Source organism: Typopeltis vanoorti, chromosome 5 (genome assembly GCF_054136105.1).
Source record: "Typopeltis vanoorti isolate ZY-2024b chromosome 5, IOZ_Tvanoo_1.0, whole genome shotgun sequence".
Lineage (NCBI taxonomy): Eukaryota > Metazoa > Arthropoda > Arachnida > Uropygi > Thelyphonidae > Typopeltis > Typopeltis vanoorti.
Genome location: NC_143553.1, coordinates 115,003,195 through 115,025,411, shown reverse-complemented (window position 1 = coordinate 115,025,411; position 22,217 = coordinate 115,003,195). Strand labels below are relative to the sequence as shown.

The 22,217-nt window shown below is 35.7% G+C and overlaps 1 protein-coding gene across 1 annotated transcript in view; it reads right to left on the bottom strand.

Annotated features, from left to right (window-relative positions):
• The window catches only part of LOC150106740 (rho guanine nucleotide exchange factor 11-like), an 837,747-nt gene that overhangs the window by 509,928 nt on the left and 305,602 nt on the right, over positions 1-22,217 (bottom strand). The window contains exon 17 of the mRNA XM_090393466.1: positions 395-520. Coding sequence (XP_090249592.1) covers positions 395-520 — 126 coding nt within the window. The remainder of the gene's footprint in view (positions 1-394; positions 521-22,217) is intronic.

The following is a 22,217-nucleotide window of genomic DNA, read 5'->3' as shown; positions in this document are numbered from 1 at the left end:
TGTTTTTGTGGGATGAAAACCAGAGATTCTAGAAGGAAAAATCATGCTTCTTCAAAGTGACCTTCAACTGAAAAGCCTTGGTAAAGGTTCTTTGCATCCTTGATGGAATTTGAGACAGTCTTTCCAAATAAAGGGCTACGTCAAAATTATAGTATGGAAGGGCCCTTGCTACCAAATTCTATAATTAAAAAATCTGCTCAATAAAATTTTTCACAGCATTTACTATCTTAGCACTCAAGATTTGTTTTTTTTTGGAGGAAATGTAATTTGATGTAGTTAATTTTCAAATCAATAATACTGCAATTAAAATCGAAATGAATTTCAGCATATAGATAATATATAATCATTATACATAATGAATAAAATGGAAGATGTAGACATTAAATAAGTTTACCCATTGTTCTTTTATTTCGAAAGTCTGCTAAGAGATCATTTAATTCCTCTTTAGCTTTTTTTCTTGCTTTTCGAAAAACAGCTCGTAAAACATCATCCTTTTCCAGCTGATGCTGTAGTACTTCATCTATATCAATAAAATAATGTATAAATAGTATTCATTTGAAATAAATTATTTAAAAATAAAACTTGTAAAAAATATATTATATAAAATGTTTAAAATATAATAGTCAATGCACTTCTGAAATTAACAGTCAATGCAGAGACAATCAAGTCAAAGAACAATTCATAATAATGTAACATAAGAATATGGAGCACAAACACACCACAGAACTAACACCTGTTCTTTATCATCTACCCAAGAGCAAAATCCCAAAAAAAAGATAAGCTACTGACCTATTGCTCTCACCTCAGTGTTGTCCAACATAATGGAGGTCATCAACAGTCAACTTCTTTAACATTTGGAGAACTGTCAACCAATCAAAAGGATTTTAAGTATTAAGACCCAAAGCAGATCTGGTCTACATCACCATCTTCTCACGATAAATTCCATAGAAAAGTTTGGAGTAATATGCTGTTGAACTTGACATTTCCAAGGCATTCAAAAGGGTATGGTATTGAGGGATTCCTTAGAACTGCCATCTTCTGGTCTGCCTTCCTCCCTTCGTAACTGGATTGCAAGTTTTTTTTTTTTTTTCATTCACAACATGTAATGGTGGAAGGTGGTCTCTTCTGAGTTTCCTGTTAATGCAGATGTTCCTCCGGGGCTTTATTTTTCCCCACTCTCTTCCTTTATATATATGACATACTGTCACTGACCTCAACTCCTATTCACAGTTTTGCTGATGAGAGCACTCTCCTCCTATTCACATGACAAACTTTGTGTTACTCAAACATCAAGATCATCTATGATAAATGCCCTAGACACACCATCATCATCCTTCATCAAGGTGACAAAAACCTATTCACCCTTACAAAAACGGTTTTGCCTTTTTCTTGCACAAAAGACTTAGTTCCTCTCAACTTATCTTTGATAATGGTCAACTCAACAGTCAAGATCAGATCTCTCTTTCTCTCGGACTGACTCCTAGCCATTCCTGGTATAAGCACAACTCTTCTATAGCATCTACAGCTTCAGAAAAACTCAACATCCTCCTCCCACCTTAAAATATAACCTCTTCTGTCCAGTTGCTTACCCTGTACAAATCTGAAATCCAGTTCTCATATTTGGGTTGTGTGCCAAGCCCTCTTTACAAATTCTTGATGCAGTTCAGAAGAGAGTAGTTCAGTTGATTGATACTTCGCTCACATTCTCTTCAGTGGCTGTCTCATGGGTGTCAATTTCTGAATTATGTCTCTTCAGCAGAATTAGTATCCATTATGCTCTGCAGCCCCCCCCCCCCACCACCACCATTTTTACTCAACCTATGGAACTATGAGCAACAGCTGCACATCCTTTTACAACTGAACTGCTCTGCTGATTCACTGAACCTGCTGCTCTCACTTGTCTTTATTCCATCTGCTTCATCTGTAGAACAGCCTTCAACCATGAAGCATTACCCAAGGACTAGAAATTCCAGCTCTTTAGGAAAAATATCAACAGATTACTTTGTTCTTAACCCCCCCAGCCCACAGACAAACCATTTATTTGTTATACATCTTGAAGCCTCACGTGTGTAGGAATGACATAAAAAAAAATAATAAAAAGAACAGTTTGTGTTTGCCTTACATATTTTTTGTGCCCAAGAAGAGGATCAGTCACAAAATTTTATTTAATAATTAAATAAATGTTAGTTAATTATTATCTCTAGATATGTTTCTTCAATTAAACAAAAACAGAATAACATGTCCCTACAAACTGGTTTTCTTTGTTTTGTTGGTAAAACTTGAGTTTTTGACAGAATGTATCTTATAAAATATTACTACTGCTGACAGTGAAAAAATAGAAACTACACTGACTCATAATTTTACATTCACTATAAATACATAAACACTTTTCACTGTGAATATGAATTTCATTTTAAAATAACTGTGCTGATGATAGTTTTCAATCTGTGTATGGTGTATTATTATATACACCATACACAGCATATTTATTAATTACAACATATAATTACATTATATGCTGTAATTAAAGTAACATTTTTCTCTTATGCTTTTGACAGGAGAGAAAGAGATAGAGTGGAAAAAATATTTTTTCCTTCTTTACATTTTTCCAGTGGTTAGTAGCAGAGAGTTAAACTGTTTTTCTCTCTCTCTCTGTTCCAATGATAACAACTACCTTGAAATCATCCCATTCAAAAAAAAAAAAAAAAAAAAAAAAAAAAAAAATTCTTTTGTTGATATGAACCATCATATTATGGCAGTGATGAAATTATATAGCTTCCTATCAACAGTTTACTTCTATAATGCTATTTGCAAATATAATATTATCAGATTATTTCACATTTCTAAGAGAGAAATGGCTTGAATTTTCATCTGTCTTTCTGCCAATTTCAATTTCCTTTCTAATATTTTCATTTTTAATACAATTCAGACAAAAATGCTATCTGTCAGTGGTAGAATTATATTAAATTTTCTTCAGAATACAGTTCTGTGGTATAGTTTCAACTACTCATAAGCTAACTTTCAGATCCAAAAGTTACAACCAGTTTGAAAGCTTGTGTATGCTAGTAGTTTGATGTTTTAGCCTATTTCTTATTCCATATAAGTTTCATAATAAATGTGAAAGAGCAGTTAATTAAAGTCATTAACACGTGCAGCAGATTTCTTTAGAAGTATAACATCACTTGCATAAATTAAAGATCTCAATTTAATACTTCAAATTTTGACAACAGGTTTAATGTTACTTTCTTTCATAATGTAATCCACATAAATGATGTATAACAGTGGAGATTAATATGCAACTCTTGCCTTCCACTGCTCTACATAATGTACCATTTATGCAAATGAAACATTTTGGCATTTCTCTTGGCGTCTTTACCAGATCTACAATTCAAACAGGGATCCTTATATTTCCATGATTTCTTGCTATATATCTTAAAATAGAAATCTGGTCTTGATGATCCCTATTTCTTCTGAACCAAGGCCATCCTGGTTGGCTGAATGGTTAACATATCTCCACTCTCCAACCAACAGGTCAGGGGTTAATCCTGCTGGAGGCATGGATGTTTGTGATCGCCTTACCTCGTGTAACCTTTGATATGGCACATTATGACCTTTGCTGTCCTTGCATCATTAAAACCATAAATCATCATCATTTCAACCCAGTTTGTTATCATCTAACTTTCTATTCCAAAATTTTTCTTTGCCTGCTGTTAATTAGGCTTGCATAAATCACATTGAATTCTCACAGTGTTTTAATTCCCTATTATAGATGGGGCACTAAGATATATCTATGTCTGGAATATTTGACCTTCTGATTAGGACTTTTAAAGTATACCTTCTTCAAACAACAGAAAGGAAATAAAGTGAAATAATCGTGAAAGAACATGACTGTTCTTTCACGATTTTTTTGATCCCAGTTCTGTCAATGTTTATCTTTTAATAATTTTTCATATTCATCCAGACATTCAGAATATCCTGCCCTGCCCTATTTATGGCATCTTTATCATCCAATTCAATTCTTTTATTATTATTATTATTATTATTATTACCCTTTCTTCAACTTCTAAGCTTGTCAAAGGCCTTCAAGGGCATTTTGCCATATCATGTTTATCTTTTGTGGACTTTCTAAAGATCAGAAGATTTATATGATATGGAGAGTAACACCATATTACAACAGTTATCTCTTACAAAATCCCATTAATTCAATATTACCATAATTCTTATTGCAACAGGTTAATGGGTGGGTGTACAAATTATGTCAATTGCTGCTTTGAATTGCCTTAAAAGATGCTAGGGAAGAACTCATTCCTGTTAGGTGTGTCCCACAGGTGGCAGATAAGGGAAGTCTTAAAGAGGACTACTTCGAATAAAGAATAAGCAGCTCAACAGGTAACACACAGCTCAATGGATATTTCACACATTCTATAGAAAGGGCCTTCACAATCCTATCACTTCTTCTTCAAGTGACTTCACTACAAAATCATAATATGATTGTACTTTACAATGAATGCTGTACTGCATTAGCTGTTGTCAATGTCAGAATAGTCAGAGCAACATTCAGAGATTAGGCAGAAGATCCTGTTTGATAACTATATTACAGTCTCCAACATGCAACGACATTGCTGTGAATGAGGTATTCTGAAGACGCAGGATTAACCTCGGAGGTGAACTTCACATAAATACATGGAATACCCAAGAGCTTCAGATGGGTACTATTGCTATTGTCTGTAGAGATGGAGAGGCACAGAACTGACATCCTGGGAATTACAGAGACTAGATAGAATCGAGATCATTTCAGAAGGAAGGATGTGAACTAGTTGTTTACTCAAGGGAAACTCCAAAGCAATATGGGTGTTGTTACTGAGGACAGGTTAGGTAAGAACCTGTCTTAGTTATAAGCCCAAAGATGGCAGGATACTTTGTATTAGAAAAGGCTCATCTGATCAATGTAACGATCTTGGTGGTTAATGAACTTCACACAGACCTCATGAACATGGCAAGGAGTTCTAAGAAAATCTCCAATCTTTTTTGGACTTCCTGCCAAGAAGAGATGTTCTTTTCATTCCAGGAGACAGACTTCGATGCCAAACTGGGAAAGAGTATGCCAGTTTGGCCTAAGTGTGTTAGGCCTAGTCTGGAGAACATCCATGGTGAAAGAGTGATAGAATTAGATAGTGATAACAGAATAATTATTACTAATACTGTTTCCAGAAGTAACTATGACATACTTGGACATCTAAGAATGATGAATCAAGGCACCAGACTGATGACAACCTGGCACTCCAGAAAAGAAAACATTTCCAATGTGCACACCAGTCTTGGAGCATACTATGACACAGACCATAAACTAGAAAGAGCCAAAGAAAGACGTACTCCAAAACCTTTAAAGTCAGTCCGAATCAATTAGATTGGGTGTAAAAGCAATCCTCCGAGAACTTACTGAAGAAACTGCAAAAAATGTTTCATGCTATTTGTAGCCTAGGGAGATGAACATACGAGGGTGGTCTGAAAAGTTCTCCGCCTAACAATGAAAAAACGGATTTATAATTTCAAAATTCTTTTTATTTTTCGACATAATCTCCCTTAAGACATTTATTCCAGCAATGCTCCATCACCATTATCCCATCCCTGTAGTGGTTCTCAGTAAGATCTGCAAAATACTCCTCTATAGCTGCAATCACCTCTTATTTTGAAGAAAAATGGTGACCAGCGAGGAAGAGTTTTACTTTTTGGAAGAGATAGAAGTCAGAGAGAGCCAAATCTGGGGAATAGGATGGATGTTCCAACAATTCATAGTGCAATCCCTTAATTTTCCCATTGCCAATACACCATTGTGGGCAGGTGTATTAACCTGATGAAAGATGATATTTTTCTTGTGCAAACCGAGTCTTTTCTCATTAATTTTTTCGTCTAGTCTGGTTAAAAGATCAGAATAATACCCCCCAGTTATTGTTTTACCCTTTTCAAGATAATTAATAAACAAAATGCTAGCATCCCAAAAACACCGATGGCATGACCTTTCCTGCTAATGGAACCGATTTTGTCTTCTTTGGCACTGAACAACTGGTTTTTGTCCACTGTTTAGACTGCTGTTTGGATTCTGGTGTGTAATGGTGAATCCAAGTCTAATCCATAGCAATAAATTGATGCACAAAATCAGTTTAATTCTTGTTAAAATGCTCAGAGCACTGTTCAGAGATTTTTATGTGTGTTTTTGATCTGCTGTGAGTAAGCTCGCACCCATTTTGCACAAAGCTTTTTCATTTGCAATTCTTCATGCAAAATATATCCTACAGGTTCTGTTGAAATGCCAATAGTCCCAGCAATTTCACATACTTTGACTCGCTGGTCATCCAATACCATGTTGTGCACTTGATCAATGATTTCTGGTGTTGTTCCACTTTTTTGGATGTCCTTCACGTGGCCACGTTTAAACTCGGCAGCCCATTTCTTAATTGTCGAAAATGAAGGAGAAGAGTCCATAAACTTTAATGAACTTCGAATGAATTTCTTTTGGAGTTAAACCTTCTTTTATAAAGAATTTTATAACAGCACAATACTCAATTTTATTCATTTCAAGGGATACAGACAACACTTTTGCTTCAGACAGCTGTATAAAGCAAACTACTTGATAGAATGACTTGCAATTTCACATAGATGCTTATGACAGATGTACTAACTTAGAAAAAAAAATCTTGCCGATAGTGTTGCTATCTATGGTTGAGGTTAGGAACTTTTCAGACCACCCTCATATTGGAAATGCTCAGGGAGTAAGTCAAGGATATAATGCAGCTAAGATACATCTAGGTCCTGGAAGACTAACAAATCCATGGCTCTCAGAATCAACATGGGATCTGATCAAGAGAAGGAGTCCAGTGAAACAGACACATAGATTGAAGAAGATAAGAGATTCTTATAAGGTCTGTGCCACGGCTTGATATATTTTATTTAAAAACACATCTAAAAGGACAAAGAACATCAAGCTAAGAGATGCAAAGTGAGAGAGAGAGTTCCAGATGGGAAGGTATAATTACAAAAGGATGTTCGGATTAGTTCATGGGCTTAAGCACAAGTATAATCCCAAAATGAATATTATCAAAGGAATGATTTGAAGAGATTGCACCTAAGGAGAATCCTTAGAACTGGAACCACCTTCAACCTAGATATGAAGTTGAAAGAACTGTTAAACAACTTAATTACAATAAGGTCCCACGTGCATGGAATCCAGTTAGAGTTACAGTCACAGAGAATGGAGGGATGAGTGCATCACAGATTGAACAGTCACTGGACCATACTTCTATATAGTCCAGTGACTAGAAGAAGTCAGCATTCATACCACTATATAAAAAGGAGGATATGAAAGACTGACCATTAGTTTAATCTCTCATGTAAGCAATGTTTTACTAAAGATTATTCTAAAATAGGAATGAGACTAAAGTTGAGGCTGAGATGCCTGCGTAACAGGCAGGAAAAGCAAGGATACTAGAGATTAGATTCTTTGCCTTATGCAGAATAATTGAGAAGTAGAGAGTTTAGGCTTCCTTTAGTAATGTCATTCATAAAGACTACTCAGAAACTTTTGATGTGTTCAACATGTGAAATTGTGAGAAGTAATGAAAGTAATTGGTTTTCTTCACTGTAATTGTGAGCAAGAAGCTAAGGTGAGGAATGCCTGCTTTCTCTTTACCTGTTTAGTATCTATCCTAAGGACATTAAGTATGTAGGATGGGCTGAAGACATGAATTAGGGTGGGTGGCTTCCAATTTTTATCAGCTCATGTGCACAAGTTTTCAGTCTCAGATTCAATGTGTGTACTTTAATTTAGACAAAGACATTGAGGATTTAATGTATTAAAACTGCTAATGTAATATTTTTTTATTTATCTTGTTTATCTAGCTATAACATGTAAAACTGTGAGCACTAAATTAACTTGCTTTAATGCCCACTGCAGAAAGATAAGTATTTTTTTTTCTTTCAAATTTTTGATAATAATACTGAGTAAATTTATTGTTTTATAAATGTGCAAGATAGACTTAGTTATTTAGACGAAGTAAAATCCATTTCCTTAAATTAGATATATAGATATATTGTTGATAGGTCATGTGTAGCAGAACAATGGCAGCAAAGACATCTTTGTTGGGTGAGCTAATTTCAATGATTTTGTGCAGAGTAAATATGTGAGATGTATTCATCACAAAAGTTGAAAGATTTGTGGAAGGAGAGTAAAACTGGTGAGTGAGTGAGTCTGTGTAATAAATGCTTTGAAAATGAATACAGAGAGAACAAATTACATGATAGTAGAGTAGAGAGCATTAAATACAAGACTGGAAAATGTAAATATTGGTGATAATACTGAAAGTGAGTTGGGGTGTAATTTCAGGAGAATGTAAAGACCCGAATAAAGAAACTGCACAATTGCATGCAGTCCTAAATAAAACAAAGCGTGAGATTGAAAGATTGCAAAATCAGCAAGAGATCAGTTGAACTGAAAACAGAAAAAAAACGAGGTCCAAAGCCAAAAACAAAATTGTAATAATCGAAAGATTATTCTTACAATTTTCCCATGAAGCAAGTGTGTGTGTATGTGTGTGTGTGTGTGTGAGAGAGAGAGAGAAAACAAAAAATGCAGAATTTGGTCTCTCAGGCAACAATATCAAATGGGGTAGTCAATTCAGAATGTAGAGGTGGTTGGGACCTAAGGGGGATGCTATATCTATTTCTATATACTAATAATATATAGAAATATACTAATTTCTATATACTAATGCTAGAAGCATTGGGAATAAGAAGGAAGAGATTTTGGATTTAGTATTTTCAAGGAGGACAGAGTACACAGAAAAGGGGGGTGGATAATGTTGATGATAGCAGATGAACTGTAACCAACAAGATCAGGAGTCAGGTGCCAGTTCTTTTTGAGTCATCTGGTGGGAGATCAAGGCAAATAGGACAAAATATAAAACTGGTTCCTGCTATAGACCAGGTGGTGCAAGGGACGAAGATATGCATTAGCAGATTAGTACAATAAGTGCAAATCGAGTAATTATTATGTGGATGTCATCAGAGAAATAGATTAGTAGTAGGAAAGATCACATGGTGGAAAGGAAATGGAATGTATACACTTACTGAGAGATAATTACTTGAAGCAGAATGTGAAGGGGGGGGGGGACTTGGAGTATGGAATGTTGGATCTTGTTATAAGGTCAGAAGACCTGTACATTGCCTCCAACTGAGGAAAGTGATCAAGTGAGCTTGACTTGAGAAATAGAAGTTAAAGAAGGGGTATATGTGGAACTATAAGGCAGGTGATTATGATACACCTAGGAGGCAGCTTGAAACAGTACCAAGGCAGAAAGATCTGCAAGGGAAGGATGTTCACAGTGCATGGGGGGGGGGGGGATAGTCAAAGGATATCTAGAGGAGGCAACATCACACAAAATCAAGAGGGTAAATCAGGTAGCAGTTAGATACACGAATAGTATCATTAAGCATAAGCTGCAAAAAAAGAAAATGCTGTGGAGGGCATATAAGGAGAAAAATTACCAGTTAACTCATGAACAGCACAAGGATCAGGCAAGAAAGGTGACCAGCATAGTAAGGAAGGCAAAATCAGATTATGAGAAGAAATTAGTCAAAAACGGGAAAGGATATCCTAAAGAGTTTTTCCATTATGTGGCAAGTAGGAGGAAGGATAACTATGGAAAGATAACTCTAATGAATGCAGTTGGTAGAGGTAAGAGGCAGACAAAATTGTTGAGCTACTGAGTAACGATTTCACAGAGGTACATCATCCAAGTAAAGATATTGTTAGTAAAAAATATTAATTGTTATGGCAGAGGTGATGGGGACTGATATGAGAACAGAGGTTAATGAATTAGAGGAACTTGGAATATTGCAGAATCTGAATGCAAATACAGCTGTGGGATGTTGGCTCACATTTTAAGAGAATGTGCAGGGGAACTGACTAGGCTGTTTAGTTTAAGTCTTATTTGTGGCAAAATCCCAAGAGAATGGAATGAAAGCAAAATAATTTCTTTGCATAAAGGAGGATCTAAGTCTGTGGTAGCAAATTATAGATCAATCAGTATTTCAGGAGTGGTGGTAAAAGTAGAAAAGTTGGTCAAAAAGAGAATTCAGGAATGGGTGGATAAGAATATGATACTCTTTGAAGGACAGCATGGCTTCGTGAATGGTCAATCATGCCTTAAGTAATCTACTAACATTTTACATTTTATCCTTTCTTGTACTAACATTTTATAATAGAGTGGCAGCTGAGTTGGATAAAGGGAATGCTACATGATGATACTATTGGATTTTGCAAAGCCATTTGGACAGGATACCACATGGAACTCTATTACACAAACTGCAACAAATGGGGATGGATATGAAACTAGTGATATGGATAAAACTGTGGTTCATGGACAGATAATCCAGGAGAAGGTGACTAGTGGTGTGCTGCAGGGCTCTGTGCTTGGTACACATACCGCTATAATTTGCACATAAATGATATAGAAAATAATCTGAAGGGACATATTCAGTTGTTTGTTGATGATGCAAAGTTGGGTAGGGCAACAATTAATCAAGATGATGTACAGAGCTTGAGGATGATTTGAATAGGCTGACAGTATGGGTAAAACAATGGATGTCAATTTGATGTGGAAAAGTGAAAAACTATGCATTTTGGGATACAAAGATTAAAAGTGTGTAATACACTTAGGGTATACTGTAGGAAATTGATGAAGCCAGAGATTTGGGGATAATAGAAGATAGAGAGCTGAAGTTCAAAGAGCATGTTGATAAAGCAGCCAGGGTAGTATCTATGATAGGATTACTTGGTTACTGAAGAATATACATACACTAACAAACAGAAATAAGGGAGTTATCATTCCTCTTTTAAAGCCTTGATATGACCACATCTGGATTAGCGTGCTCAGGTCTGGTCACCTGGGTTTCCTCTTTGGAATGAGGAAATGGTGGAGTAGTTTGTGGAATGTTTCATATGAGGATAGATAGAGGTTTTGTGGATTGCGAAAGTTGGTTGATATGCAAAACAGGAGTGATATGATAGAAACATTTAACTTACTTACAGGATCTTATAGGACTGATGCAGGGGAACTGTTTCAACATTTAATTCGAGGGAGTAGAAGAAGAGGTCATTCGTGAAAGTTGGGTATGTGGTTAGCATGAGGACTGGATTTTTTGTGGTGAATGAATGGAATGGGTTGCCTGAGTCAGTTGTAAGTGATTTGTCTATTAATGATTTCAAGGAGAGGAACGATACATAGTTGTTTTTTTTTAATGACACTATTGACATAATAAAAATGGTTTGTTAAACACACATATTCACAAGAGTATATAATAATTTTATTTCTGCAAACATTTCAACAAGAAACTAACTTTTGACCATCAATGCATCAGCAGAATCACAAGGTGAAGTTAGAACAAAGAATATTAATCTTATTTACAGAGCTGAGCCATGTGCCAGATACCACCTAGTGGGTGGTTACAATAAAATAAGATTACAATTATGGCTCAAAGTGATTTGAATTAAAATTAAATTTATTTAAATAAATAATAAACATTATATTTAAAAAATAAAATAAATAAAACTAATTACTAAAGGAAGAGCCATAAGGCTTCATTTCGACGATATAAAATTACATCATTTTACACAGCCGAAATAAAGCCTTATGGCTCTTCCTTTAGAAATTACTTTTATGCACCAACTGAGAATTCACTTACAAAAAATACATTTCCCTGACATATCAATTTCCTTAGTAGTGAACGAGAGTTTTTGCTCTATTATGGTTTCTGCCTAGTCTCTGAAGAGAACCAATTAGTTCAAAACAGCTGTCAGGCCAGTGAAACCTTTATCAAATGCACTAATAAAAGGCAAATATATGGATACTTGGGTAGCACCCATGTCTTTTATGTGGTGCAAGCTTAGGCAACTCAGGGATGACAAGGATTGTATTCTCGTAAGCTTTCAGGTCAACTCATGACAACTTCCATAGTTTCTACAAACATTCAGCTTTGAAATAAGGCTGGATCTAGTATCCACTTTGCTTATGTAAATAAAACTAATAATTAGAATGGGGAGAACACACTATTACTTATCATTTATAAAGATGAAACTCTCCCAAATCTTGGCTGTGAATAGACAGTCATTCTGATTTAAGTTTGGATGGTGTGAAATTGTTTCAGCACTCTCTTTAAATAGCTGCTCAAACCTAAACTTGCACAATGTAAAAAGCGAGCATAAAAGAATAAGGATTCTTCAAGAAGCCATAGGATATCATGGTCAGTGTCCACTCCATGCTGACAGATTTTCAATTATACTGTTTTTAATATAAGATTGGTGTTCTTGTATTCGTTTTTCAACAGGATGTCCTTTGTCCAAAGTAAGAAGAGAGGCACTCACACTGAATTTGGTAAACACCAGGGGGAAAGAAGAGAGAGAGAGGACTGTTTATCTTTAGTGGATGGTAACAGGGAGGAGATTTTCTTGATAAGGAAAATCCTTTCAAGATTTTAGCTATTGTCTCAAAGCTGCCTGTGATATATGGGATAAGACTCACTGTACAAGTTCAGGGTTTTTGGTAATGGGCTTGTAAGTGTCCAAGATGCATTTAAACTTCTTTGAAGTGAAACCATTCTGTAGTAAGATGGACTGAATGATATAGTAAGATTGGATGATGTAGTAAGATGAATTTTCTTGGTGGAAGGAGAGGGAATTAAAGCATATAACATGTTCTGTTGAGCAAAGATTTGAAGATGCCTATTTGTTGAAATGGATTGTTTTACATACATACATACATACAAATTCCTCAAGCAACCAGTAGTCACGGAGGTCTGATCAGGTCAAATATCTTCCTACTCCAGATACTTCCTATGCCAGTCCTGAGAGTACACTGCTGCATGCCACTAAATGCCTATTCTGCTGAGGTCCTGTTTGATAATGTCAATCCATCCCATTTAGTGCTTAACTCTTTTCTTTACACCTTCAGGATCACTCAACATAATTTTGTTAAGTGAACAAAAAGAGGCAGCTGACCATGCCCCCAACATCTTATCCCCAAAATACTTCACCATTGATCTAAAACATGCCTCCAACTATCACCTCTTATACAATGTCCATGTCTCAGCACCATAATGCAAAACAAAGAGAACCAGGCTATTGTGGATTTTAAGTTTTGTTTTTATTGATATTCTGCTGTCTTTCCACACTTTCCATAATTTTTTGCATACTCCTGAAGCCATCCCTAAACTTCTACTCCCTTCATTCCTCACTTTACTGATAACAGTTACACTGCTACCATGATAACTTAAGTAAGAGACTTGATCTATAGTGCATCCTTTAAGAAAGACAGAGGACTTCATTATCATCTTTTTCATTACCTTTGTTTTCTCAATACTGACAATCAAGCCTAGTTGACACCCAGCATCATAAACTGCAGCTATGCAGACATTCATTTCTACATCATTATTTGAATAAGGCCAAATCATCAGCATAATCCAGATCAGATATTCTAGGATTCTGACCACTTTAATCCCCAATTTTTCACGTGCAGTTTTGTTCATCAAAAAATCAATTACAAGACCAAATAGAAAAGGGTGACAGAACACATCTCTATCTTATTCCAATTGTTATTTTAAATCATTCATTACATGCTTTATCAACATTAAGAAGTTTCACTGTTATCATATCAAGCTGTTATAATGCAAATAACTTTGTCAAGTATTCCATAAGCGTTTACGATCTTTCATAAATTTTGCATATTAACTGAAGTCAACAAAACACAGAGTTCTGAAATTCTAAACATTTCTCAAGGATCTGTCTCAGAGAAAATATTTGGTCTATGCAGCTTCTTCCCATTGCTTGTCAACCAAGTTCTTTATCTTGTTGAGTATAATAATGCCAAAAACCATACTTGGAACAGGCAATAAGTCCAATGCTTCAATGTTAAAAGAGATAGCTGTAGGCCTTGTAGTACATTTTCAAAGCCTCAACTGCAACATGTTCTTACCCATATACGATATGAACGTACTATAGGCCACCAGCCAACTTCTCATATATGGGCCCAACATTAAAAAAAAAAAAAAGGTAGTGGTAAGATCATATCACTGTAACTCTGTATGTTCCAGAATTTGCACACAGAACTTGCCCATTTACTATTACTTTGAACATGATCTATCATGCTTGTGTGGAAACCATCAGGTAAGATCCTTGTAAATATATAATTATACTTATGCTTAAAACAGGTAATGGTTATTCTCAGTCAATTTAGCTTACAGGAGGAGTCCTTCACCATTGAAACTACAATTATCAATTCCAAATGGTCTAATTAGCCATACCCAGTAACTGGAATGAGTGCTAATCTTGGAATTTAAATCTCCTAAAATAACTTTTATATCATCATTTCTTATGTCTGTAGTAAGTTAAAGAAGTACTCTCTTTCTCCATCTTCTAAATCCTCAGTAGTAGCATAGCAACTAACCACATTCAGAGATTTAGTCCTGGTTTTGAATTTAGCAGTTAGGAGCCTTGCAATAATCCAGTTATATCCAAGAAGAGCATTATTCAAATTTGTATTAAGTAACAATCCTACACTTCGCAAATATTCACTGTCTTTATATCCTGAACACATGAACTGAGTGCTAACCTTCTGACTATCGATCTTACTTCTCATAGAGTAAGAATTTAACTTGTACCCATGAAATTCTTCAGTGAGGACATCAAGCAAAAAGTTATGGTTCAGTATCCTTATGTTCCATGTTCCCATGGACAGAAAAATTTCACTAGGTCTATGGAAGAATTATTTGTTTTGTTTATTTCAGGACCCAGCAAAATTAGTCCTCTAATTGCAGGCATGAGGTAATTACTATCTTCCAACCCTCCCATCAGCTAAATCTACATAAACCAATTGTCAATGACACAGTAGTTGACGCCTGGTGATGCTTCTAGAAGGAATGTAGTCCAGATATCTGCGATGATCTCTGCTCTGAATTAGTCACCAGCTCTTGTGTATCAATCTACCTGAGTCAGGAAACCCAAGTTAACAGAGTGACACAGCAGTGACTGTTTATTTTTTCACAAAGACCTATCAGTGCAGTAGTGTTTATTCTACATCCAAATTCATAATCAAATCTAGTCAGTTTAATAGTTAGTTTTACAGATGATGATAAAGACTAATAATTAAATAACTGACCAACCAAAATACAAATCTTGAAATGAATAAAGAAACATTTTTAATCATTTTTCTTGACAATCATATTTTTGGTTTATTATCTCTCAATATAACTGCATATAAGATAAATTTTTGATATTTTCAATATAATTTTGATACATATTGTATCTGGGTATTTAAAAAAGTGCTGAGCATATAAAATTAATACTAAATTAAACTGAACTGTTATTAAAAAGTAACTAACACCCATCAAAAGCCAGTTAAAAGGAGTTTAAAGCAATCTGAAAAGAAATATAATCATAAGACTATCATAAATTGCACAGGATCAAATGGAATAATCAGGGGAGCTCTACTTCAAAAAACTCCTGAAGGTAGTTTTAGTTACAGGTTAATATACTTTTCAGAAATGCAAAGGAATGAAACTGTTTTTGGTTTGTTTCTGTGCATGTGCATTACACGGAAAACTCGCTCGTTTGCATTTAACTTCCATTGTATACAATACTCTGTAGCATAATTGGACACCTTAACTTCTGGCCTTTCAATATATAAAAAAACTGCATATAGATATCATACTTCAAAATTTCTGATAGTTGAAGTCTGGTCATGCTTCTAGAAGGAATGAAGTCCAAGTATCTGCGATGACCTCTGCTCTGAATTAGTCACCAGCTGATATTATACATAGAGTTGAAGGTAAAAGTTGATTAAATTAACATACTGAATTCAACTTTTGTCAGAGATTTAAGATAGCATTACAGTCAATTCTCATTACAGCAAACATGTTATAAATTATTCCTGTGGTCGAGTCACTGTAACTTAAATGTGATCCAATGGCAAGGATTATATCATTCTGTATATGCCGATAACTTGGAACTCTCAAGTGCAAACATTGTTTACTTCTTCTTTTCAGCCATTTTCTGTCCACTGCTGAATGAAGACCTCCTCCAGTTCTTGGCGATGGTTGACCAATTTTCCCCAACAAAATTTGACAATTCATCATTCCACCTTCTTTTAGGACATCCTCGGCCTTGTTTCCCTTCTTTTGGAATCCAGTTCGTTAGTATGGTGTCCATCGCTCATCTTCTCTTCTGGATAGATGTCCAGCCCATTTCCATTTTAGTCGCTTATGGTGAAGAATGATGTCAGTGATGTGAGTTTGGCTTCTTATCCAGGTGTTTCGCTTATCTTTTAATGTGATGCCTAGCATCAACCTCTCCATTTTTTCTTCGAGTTGTTATTTGCCAGCTTTTGTTAGCGACCAAGTTTCACAACCATATGAGATGACTGAAAGTATACACTGGTTAAAGGTCTTCCTTTGTGAACAGAGTGGGACATCACTGTTTTGAAAAATGCTTTTCAATTTTCTGAATGCATTCCAGGCAAGTTGAACTCAATTTATTTCCTTTTGGAGTCCACAGTTGAGATCAATAAGATGACTTAAGTATGTATATGAAGAGACTCTTTCCAAGAAATTGTTTTCTATTATTATGTTTTTTGATGTTACAAAATAATTAAACATGATTTTAGTTTTTCTGTTTATTTTTAGTTTAACCTGCTTTCATGATATAGGTCTTTATAATTATATTAAGGTTCTTCTGGAGTGTTTGCAAAAATTATGATATCATCTGCATATCTCAGGTGTGTTAAGTTTCTGTTATTAATTTTTATACCAAGGTTTATCCAGTTTATATTATTAAATATTTCTTGAAGGACTGCTGTAAAGATTTTGGGTGATAGAGAGTCTCCTTGTTGGACACCTTTTTCAATTGATATTTTATTGCTACTTGTGTTTAGTTGGATTGTTGCTGTCGCAGTATGGTATATGCTTGGAGGAGGTCTATATATTCTCCAGGAACTCCCTGATTCTGGAGTGCTTTGATTATTTGATGGAATCAAATGCTTTTTCATAATCAATGAAGGCTAAACAGAAAGGCAATTGGTTTTCTTCTGCTTTTTCTATTATTTGTTTTACTGCATGAATATGATCAATTGTGTTAAAGCCTTTACAGAATCCTGCTTGTTCTACTGGTTGATCCGAGTCTAGAAGAGGGGTTAACCTGTTTGTTATTACTTTTGTGAGAATTTTGTACAGATTAGAGAGAATACTAATTGGTCAATTGGTACTAATAATTTTTTATCCCTTTTTTAAATAACAGTATCAGAGTAGCATTTTTCCAGTTTTCTGGTATCTTCCCCTCTTCTAGGCATAGATTTAGTAAGTTTGTGACATGGTGAATTATATTGTTTCCTCCCCATTTAATTAATTCTATGTGAATTAAGTCTTCACCGATATGTGAATTAAGTCTTCTTGTTACCGATAAAGAATTCTGTAAGAACCATTCCTGAGTTGCTGTTTATACCATATATGTATGGTATAAATTTTAACTACAGCAGTATAAGCTGGGAGGAGCGAAAAATGCAAGTAGTAAGAAGGGGAAGAGAATTTCTGGAATTCTTGAGGGACAAATTTTGAAAGCATATGGTGTGAGGTAGAAGTGGCCAAGACAGGATATTTGGTTTATCAAGAGTTTTGGATTTTTTCATAGCATCAGAAGAGCTGATAATAAGTGAGATGACATCTCTCCCACCAGTTGGAGAGAGTGACCATGTGGTTTTGACTTGGAAGATGAACAGGCAAGCAGGTGTATCAAAGAAAGGAGAACTTATGTGGAATTATAAGGCAGGTAATTATAGTAGTCTTAGATATCAACTAGGGGCAGTTCCATGGAGGGCAGAATTGGAAGGCCAGGATATCATTAGTGCTTGGGAAATTGTGAAAAAAATATTTGTTAGCAGCAATTGTAAGCTGTATTCCATGGGTGGGTGAAGAAGCGGACGCAATTTGGTGTAAAGTGGATGACAAACGATATCGAACAGGAACTGCAGTTGAAAAAGAGATTATGGAAGATATACAAGGAGAGGGGTGGAGGACAGATACACGAAGAATATAAGATGCAGGCCAGGAGAGAGTGACCAGAATGGTGAGGAAGGCAAAACTGGAATATGAGAAGAGATTGGCAACTGAGATCCAAAGAAAATCCTACAGAATTTTTTAGCTATGTGGCCAGTAGGCAGAGAAACGATTGTGGAAGAATGACATGATAAAAATGGGAATACAGTGACTGATGCAGAGGACATAGTGGAGTTGTTCAATGAGCACTTTATGGAATATTTCATCATGGAGGAGGTTTTAATACTAGAGGGATAGGGCAGGATCAGGGTTTAGAGGTGCAAGAGGAGAGTGTGTTCCAAATATTGAGTACTCTGGATACCAATAAAGCTGTTGGACTGGATGGTATTTCACCATGGGGTTTGAGAGAATGTGCTAAAGAACTGACAGCTCCGTTGACCTGGCTTTTCAATAAATGTCTGGCTGAAGGAAAAGTACCCAGGGAATGGAAGGAAGGTAAGATAGTGTCGCTGCATGAGGGCAGTAGCAGACTGGAAGTGTCTAATTATAGGCCTGTTTGTGTGTCATCAGTAGTTGTTAAGGTCTTGGAGAAATTAGTGAGGGACTCTATACAGCGTTGGGTAGATGAGGGTAATGTTATCTGTGAGAATCAACATGGATTTGTTAAGGGGCACTCTTGCTTTAGTAATATGTTTGTCTTTTATAATAAAGTGACAAGAGCAGTTGATGAGGGAAAGGCATATACTGCCATTTTTTTGGTTGGATTTTGCTAAGGCGTTTGACAGGGTGCCACATGATAAGCTGATATTTAAGTTGCAGCACATGGGTTTAAATGTCGGGTTAGTCAAAATGAATTCAGGATTGGCTGACTGATAGGCATCAGAGAATTGTGTATGATGTGGCAATATCAAGGAAGCAGAAGGTTACAAGTGGCTTCCACAGGGATCAGTACTGGGATTGAACTGTATGGTTCAATCTTTATATCAATGATATTGTCAATGGATTGCAAGGGGACATTCAGTTGTTTGCAGATGATGTGAAGTTGGGAAGGGTTATCAGTAATAGTGCAGATGTGGCAGCCCTGCAAGAGGATTTGAATAAACTAGATAGATGGGCAAATAAATGGGGTTCTCGGTTCAATGCAACAAAATATAAAGTCTAGAGGTTTGGGATCCATCGATGGGGGCATGTGTATCAATTGAAGGAGGTAGGGGAGACAAGAGATCTGGGGATGGTGATTGATAGAAAACTGAAATTCAGGGAGCATATTGCAAAGGTGGTGAGGGTAACTCAGAGGATTGTTGCATTACTGAGAAGGACGCTGACCTGCAGAGATAAAAGAGTTATCATTCCGTTGTATAAGGCCCTCATCTGACCACACTTAGACTACTGTTCTCAGATTTGGTCCCCAGGATTTAAAGGGGATAAACTGACTGTTGAAAGGGTACAGAGGCAGATAACAAAGATGGTTTCAGGACTGTACAATATGAGTTATGGGGATCGACTGAGGAAATATGGACTGCAGAGTTTAATGGATAGAAGAACGAGAGGTGATATGATCGAGACTTTTAAACTGTTGAGAGGCAGTTACAGGGTAGACATTGGAGAGTTCTTTCACTTGGTGGGAGGAAGGAGCGATGACAAGGGGCCATCCCTGGAAGTTATGAAAGGAGACTGTGCAGAAGAGGGTGAGGAGTGGTTTCTTTGCGTGGAGGGTGGTTGAACCTTGGAATGCATTGCCTGAGAGAGTGGTTGGAGTGGGGATGGTTAATGGGTTCAAGGAGTGGTATGATACTTTGTATTTCCTAAAAACGACCTCCTACGATGAGTCTTCTTTTGACTCCATGGAGGCCTGGATAATAATAATAATAATAATAATAATATCATCTCCTGTCAGTCCTGTTTCACTAATAATTATCTTTGGGCAAACTGAACCTATCAAGATCACAACTCATATGATATTATTTATAATACTTCTAAAATTCATACAGTCACAAAAGAATTTGTTGTTGGTATTCCTATTATTCTTATCACCATTATATTCTCCTCAGTCTCCATTCTGCTCTGTGACAAGATACATAATCTGCTGTTCACAAGCTATAGTTCCAATAGTAGACTTTTTTTTTTTTACAATGTGAACCCATCTATAAGAAGGCTGTAAACTTTCTCTCATATATTGGCACCGTGAATAGGCTAAGGATTACATAATCTAGAAACCCTGTTCTAGAACTAAGTAACTCTTTTAAGCCACTTCTTCAGGCCTCTAAAAAGCTGAAATAATATTCTCAATGGACAATGAAAATTGTCCATGATCATGGTGGGATTTAGTCCAACATACTGCCAGTTTTTTTTGTCTGGTTATCTTACCCTTAGCTCACTTTTAGTACTAACATATAACAGGAGGTTTAAAGCCATTTGTAGGTAGAACTCACATGTAAAAAAAAATAAAGTATGTCATGTCACAAAATACTTGTAAAAATAAAAAAATAGCATGTCACAGAGCACAATGGAGACTGAGGAGAATAGTAATCGTTATAAGGATAATAGGAATACCAAACAACATAGTTTTAATACCAAATATGAATACTAAACAACATACAACATTCATTAAAGATTAAATAACCTACTGCTTTATCTGTATATGAATTTTAGGGGGATTATAAATAACAGGGGTGAATATGTGGCTGTGATGGGTTTAGTTTGTCCAAATATAACTGATGTTAGTGAAACAGAGATGACAGCAGATGATATCCTGACAGCATAAAGAATAAAAGCAATAGTGTATTTTGAAGTTCACAAGTTAAAAAAAAAAAAACAGAGTTGGTGGGGAGTTACTTACAGCAGATAAGCTGTGCCAACTCAGAGTAGAAAAACAGCAGGAAAAGGACATCAGAATATTTAGTGAAATGTTGCTATCAACTAGAGGGTGAGGATGATGAGCATGATTTGTTTAGGCAAATTAGGTTAGCTCATATATAGCAGATAATTATTATTGTATATTTCAGCTGTGCCAAAATAGACTGGAAAGAGAAATAGGCATTCATAATAACAAAATTTGTTTCTGGCAGCATAGGGGTGAAGGAAATATGAGATCAAGAGTTTTGGATTTGGTCATAGCATCAGAGGATGTCACATGGATGAGATGTTATCTCACTCCACTAATTAGAGAGAATGGTGGTGTAGCCTATCTGAGGGTGAGTAGGCATGCAAGAGTTTCAAGAAGAAAAGAATTAACATGGAATTATAACGAAAAGGGTAATAATAGATTTAGGTGCCATTCAAAAGCTATAACACTGATGGAAGAGTTTTGGAGTAAAGAAATCAGTAGTGGTTGAGAATTAGTCAAGGAATATTAGATAACAGCAGTGATAGACTGCATTCCTAGGTTGAGAAGGATAAATATGTTTGAAGAAGTGAAATATATGACCAGGAGGGCCAAACGTGAACTGCAAATCAAGAAGAGATATATAGGTATAAGTTGGAAAGTGGAGATGAGTTGCATATAGATTTTATAATATTTCACTCTAGTAGAATAGATTTTATTCCTATAGGAAGGAGGCCAAATGAGGGTTGAGGGATCACTCTGAATTTTCAACAAGGTGCTGGAACCATATGAAATTTCACTATCAGTTCTTTGGCACCATCCATGGTTAATATGCCAAAGATTTGATGAAGCCATTAGTGGAGATGATGTAAAGCTGGGAAGTAATGCTAATATAGAAGCTCTTTAAGAGAATTTGTTTAATGAAAATCTTGCAGCTAGTCAACTCCCTAGGAATAATGGAAGCATTAAAACTGTAGGCTAGTTTGCATCTCTTCAATAGCAATTAACATTTTGAAAGCATTAGTGAGAGTTTGTATACAGGAATAGGTGATTGATGGTGAGATTCTTTGCAGAGGCCAGCATAGATTAGTTAAAGGCTGTCTTGTTTTAGTAATTTGGTAACATTTTTATAAAATGGTTATAAGAGTAGTTGAGGGGAATGCCTCTAATGTGATATTTCTTTATTTTGAAAAGAATTTGGTAAACATAGGGGGAAAGAAGAGAGAGAGAGAGGACTGTTTATCTTTAGTGGATGGTAACAGGGAGGGGATTTTCTTGATAGGGAAAATCCTTATATAGT